The 5312-nt window shown below is 48.9% G+C and overlaps 1 protein-coding gene across 1 annotated transcript; it reads left to right on the top strand.

Annotated features, from left to right (window-relative positions):
* The first annotated feature begins 294 nt into the window (after window positions 1-294).
* LOC136493996 (allene oxide cyclase, chloroplastic-like) lies at window positions 295-1531 on the top strand. Its single transcript, XM_066490134.1, has 2 exons — window positions 295-675; window positions 765-1531. The coding sequence occupies exons 1-2, from the start codon at window positions 358-360 to the stop codon at window positions 1164-1166; spliced, it is 720 nt and encodes a 239-aa protein (XP_066346231.1). The 5' UTR covers window positions 295-357; the 3' UTR covers window positions 1167-1531.
* The last annotated feature ends 3781 nt before the right edge of the window (window positions 1532-5312 follow it).

Raw genomic sequence — 5312 nt, 5'->3', positions numbered from 1 at the left:
TGACTTAAACGAGGACCCGGTGCAGCTGCGAACAGACGGAGTAAATAGCAATGCACACGCAGCGCGTGCACCAGGCTCTGAAGGGTACTGTACGACGCAGATCTGAAACGGTGACCACCGACCGGGGCAGGCGGGATGGACGACGCAGCGCATGTTGTACTCGTGCCCAATTATGGCCGGGCCGACGCGAAAAAGACGACGAGGATAGGACCCTAACCCAAAGCAGTTGCACGAGGACGCACCTACCCCCGGTGTCACCCACAAGCCTAGAGTTGCTTTAAATAAACGCACCACTGACCACTTGCCTAGCTGCCTTCCAGCACGCATCGAGAGCCTGATTGCCTGCCGCTGATCGCCATGGCCGCCGCGCTCAGGTCCCCGGCCTCCGTCAGGGTCGTCTCGGGCCCCACCTCCGCCTCGGGTCTCGCCAAGGCGCGTCAGCAGGTGGGCGGCGCCGGGGCTTGGCAGCAGCACCCGCGGAGCCGTGGCGCCGCCGTCCGGGCGTCGCTGTTCTCGCCCAAGCCCGCGGCGGCCAAGGACGCGCGGCCGACCAAGGTGCAGGAGCTCTACGTGTACGAGATCAACGAGCGGGACCGCGAGAGCCCCGCCTACCTCCGCCTCAGCGCCAAGCAGACCGAGAACGCGCTCGGCGACCTCGTCCCCTTCACCAACAAGGTCAGGCAGCTTCGCTTTCGCTTCCGCTTCCGTTCCCCTCTCTCTTTGTCCCCTCTGACTTGCCCCCTCTCCACCCCCACCCCACGCAGGTGTACAACGGCAGCCTGGACAAGCGGCTGGGGATCACGGCGGGGATCTGCGTGCTGATCCAGCACGTGCCCGACCGCAACGGCGACCGGTACGAGGCCATCTACAGCTTCTACTTCGGCGACTACGGCCACATCTCGGTGCAGGGACCGTACCTGACCTACGAGGAGTCGTACCTGGCGGTCACGGGGGGCTCCGGCGTCTTCGAAGGCGTCTACGGCCAGGTCAAGCTCAACCAGATCGTCTTCCCCTTCAAGATCTTCTACACCTTCTACCTCAAGGGCATCCCGGACCTGCCCAGGGACCTGCTCTGCACGCCCGTCCCGCCGTCCCCCACCGTCGAGCCCACCCCCGCCGCCAGGGCCGCCGAGCCGCACGCCTCCATCAACAGCTACACCAACTGATCTGATTCAGTTCGAATCCATTATCCGTCATGTCTGTCGACTGTCGTCGCGGCTGTCAGAACTCTCTCACAACTGAGCTCAGGACTTCAGGACAGAACCTCCCCTGCTCCTCACTCGACTCGTAGCGGAGTATTGTATGGCTAGTTTCTTCGGTTCGTGCGTGCGTGCGTGCGTGGTAGTACCAATAAGGCGTAGAGTGATCGATCGAGTTGTGTGTGGCTTCTTCTGATTGCAACTGATTTGCAGCAGCTCGTCTCAAAAGAAAAAGAAAATCGATGGATTAGTAGCGTTAATGGTCAATCGGTAGCCGTTGTGTACTTATGTCACCTTATGAGTTCAATGAGATATTTCTTTGTCGTTGAGTAGCTTGTTGATCCATTGCATTGCAGACGGTGACGGTGATGGTGATGGGCAACTAAAAGGACGTTGGTGACTCGACGGGATATGATTTGGGAATCTTTGAGCGCTGCTGAGCTGTGATGCAACTGCTGCCACCACTGCTGGTGCTGTATAAATGCACAGCGAGGGCTGGTTTAGATTGCAAATTTTTTGCAATCTGGATACTGTAGCACGTTTTGTTTGTATTTGACAAACTTTGTTCAATTATGGACTAACTAGGCTCAAAAGATTCGTCTCGTGATTTACAACCAAACTGTGTAATTAGTTATTTTTTTTACCTATATTTAATGCTCCATGCATGCGTCCAAAAATTGATGTAATGGAGAGAGAGTGAAAAAACTTGGAATTTAGAGGTGATCTAGGCCATGTTTAGATTGCAAAAAATTTCAAACCGATGAATAGTAGCACTTTCGTTTTATTTGGTAAATATTGTCTAATCGTGGACAACTAAGCTCAAAAGATTCATCTCGTGATTTTCAACTAAACTGTGTAATTAGTTATTTTTTTACCTATATTTAATGCTCCATACAAATGGCTAAAAATTGATGTGATGGAGAGAGAGTAAAAAAAACTTAAAATTTGGAGGTGATGTAAACAAGTCCCTAAACAAGGCCCGAGTAGTTGTTGCCTTGTTGTGTGTCCAGACTGCACTTCAGAGTCTACACATTCACTGTAGTATAGGGAGCCAAGTGAGAAACAGGATGATGATGTCGGGATGGTGTATGTGATGCGGATAGACATGCCCAGCCGCCACGAGTTGACCGGCCCCCTGTTGGGACTGTTCCTTTCTACCAAAATTAGCTCTGCTCACAAAAAAGCCTAGAGTTGATCTCTATTTTTTTTTCTAGAACTGTTTCTATTTTATTAGCGAAGTTGGAAGCGGAGCTTAAAAAAAAAGATTAGGCTTGGCTCAGCCCGTGGATCGTCTGAATCTCCATATTTTGTGCTCATGTCGCCGTTGCATCGCTCCATCCGCGACGCTCTGTCAGACCCCAATTAGCGCTCCGCCATGCAAGCTCAGTTTGATGAACTCATCGCCAACGACACTTGGGCCCGTTCAGCTGGTAGAATTTTGGCTGAAACTGGCTGAAAACATTGTTCTGGCTGAATTGTTGCGAGAGAAAAATACTATCTCGGCTGAAAAAAGAAGCCGAATAAACCGAATATGAGGTAAGCCGAACGGGGCCTTGGTGTCGACCTGCCGGAGTCAATCTGGTCACCATTAAATGGATATATCACCAAACTTCTTGATGGTTCACTTGATCGTTGGGTTTTTCACGAGAGTTCACACAGATTATGATAAGATTTTCAGTCTGTAGTGAAACCAGCAACAGTTCGGATGGTTCTGACCCTGGCATTGTCTTAAAATATCCATCAGCTGGATGTTAAAAATGCATTCTTGCATGGCACTCTGACGGAGACAGTCTATTCACTCTGTTCATTTGTTGGTTTCAGTCAGACTTATTCAACCAGCCAACAGTATTTTCCTCTCACAACAAACCAGCACCAGCCAGCTCAAACTAGCCCAGAAACCAACCAGCGAACACGTCGATTGCGTACAACCTTCTGGATTTGTTGATTAGTCCCGTCCTGATTATGTTTGTCGAATCAACAAGTCTCTTTATATGCCCTATTCGCTTCTCTTATAATTCATCTTTTTTAGCTTATTTTTTAGCCGGAACAATGTTTTTCTCTCACAACAAATCAACTGGAACAGTGTTTTGGCTTGTTTTTTAGCGATGCGAACGGGGCATAGTGTGAAGCAGGCTCCTCGTGCTTGGCATGCCTGGTTCGCCTCCCATCTCCTGTCCCTTGGTTTTGTGTCAGATACTTCACTGTTCACATATCACCGGGGATCAGACACTGCATATCTGCTACTCTATGTTGATGATATTGTTCTCACCGCTTCGTTAGCTGGGTTTCTTCAACATATTATTGCAATCCTTCAGCGTGAGTTTGCTATGACTAATATGGGACAGCTTCATCACTTCCTTGGTGTCTCCGTCGCCCACTACGATGATGGCCTTTTTCCCTCTCAGCGGCAGTACACTCTGGACATCTTGGAGCGCACCAGGATGAGTGCTTGCAAGCCTTACAGCACTCCCACCGACCTGCACTCTAAGTTGTCCGTCGATGGTCCTCCAGTTGCTGACTCTTCTGAGTATCGCAGTTTGGCAGGTGCACTACAGTATATGACTTTCGCTCGTTCGGTATTGCCTGTGTCGTCCAGCAGATATGTCTCTACATGCATGATCCATGCGAGCCGCACCTTGTTGCTCTCAAGCGGATACTACGGTATTTACAGGGTACTATTTCCCTTGGCTTGACTCTGCATTACTCTCCTCCTACTGAGCTTGTTGTTTACACTAATGCAGATTGGGCTGGCTGCCTCGACACTCGCCGCTCATTATCTGGCTACGCGGTGTTCCTTGGTGACAATCTGGTGTTCTGGTGTCACTGAAGCTACATGGCTTCGCCAGCCAAGCTTCGCCACCATCCTCGTCATGCCACCCTAGTTTATTGCGACGACGTCAGTGCTACCTACCTCTCCACCAATCTGGCCCAACATTGGCGCACGAAGCATGTTGAGATTGATCTCCAATTTGTTCGGGAGCGTGTCGTCCTCGGTCAAGTTTGGGTTCTCCATGTCCCCACGACATCCCAGTACGCCAACGTCTTCACCAAGGGTCTCCCAACATCTGTATTTGAGGAGTTTTGATCCAGTCTTAACGTTCATCGTGCTTCCGATAAGACTGCGGGGGAGTGTTAGCATGATGTCAATATAACCTAGATTTGATACCATGAAAGAGAGATATTTTAGTTTTGCCATTAGATGATGACGAAGATGAAGATGTTGATGATATGACCACCAAAGAGGCAACTTGCTTTTTCGCCTTTACTAATGCATCTTTAATGAGTTTATCGATACGTATATTAGAAAATCCCCCATCCTCCATCCCCTATGAAGATAAAATTTATGTTTTATTAACGATTATAAAACCTGACACTAGGGATGGCCTATAGGCGAAACCTTCAAATTACTTGGGAAGAATGGCAAAAGATCGAAAAGGAAGGTCATGATGAAATAACATATATATATATATATATATATATATATATATATATATATAACATACTAGTACTTATTAGGAGGTGATCCCTAATTGTTTTCTATACGACTGTATGCACATTGCACAATGTATGTGCATGATGCCTGTGAATTGAGGAAGCTACTGACATACATACCTGAAGTCCAAGATTATCTTGGACGTTACATTAGTCTCGGACATATACAAAAAGTAAGAATCCAAAAATTATCAGGACGACTAGTGCCCTGACGTCCGGCCCGAAGCCCGTGTCTGGACGCCCATGCTGCAAACGCCCGCACCAGTAATCCACGCCCGCACTCACACACAAAAAAAACAGCACGCCCCCGCCTGCGCCTGGGTTTCACGTGCCCATGCGGGGCCTGCGCCACCAGACCGCGTGCGGGGACCGCTCGCGTCCCCTCTGTTTCTCACGCACATTGCAACATGCGCAACACTCGATTTACTTTTTAAACATCCAGATGCAACGATTGCAACATACGTCTGAAGACAAAGGAAACACTTAAAACATTCTTCCGAAACACTTGCAAAAACACTTGAAAACCATTGCAAACATACATAATATCTAGATAAAACACTTACAGCATATGTGTGAAACGTATGCAACATCCAGATAAACACACTTGCAACATTACGTCTA

This window comes from Miscanthus floridulus, chromosome 1 (assembly GCF_019320115.1).
Source record: "Miscanthus floridulus cultivar M001 chromosome 1, ASM1932011v1, whole genome shotgun sequence".
NCBI lineage: Eukaryota > Viridiplantae > Streptophyta > Magnoliopsida > Poales > Poaceae > Miscanthus > Miscanthus floridulus.
The sequence above is the reverse complement of the archived record's forward strand: the minus strand, read 5'-3'. Positions and strand labels throughout refer to the sequence as shown.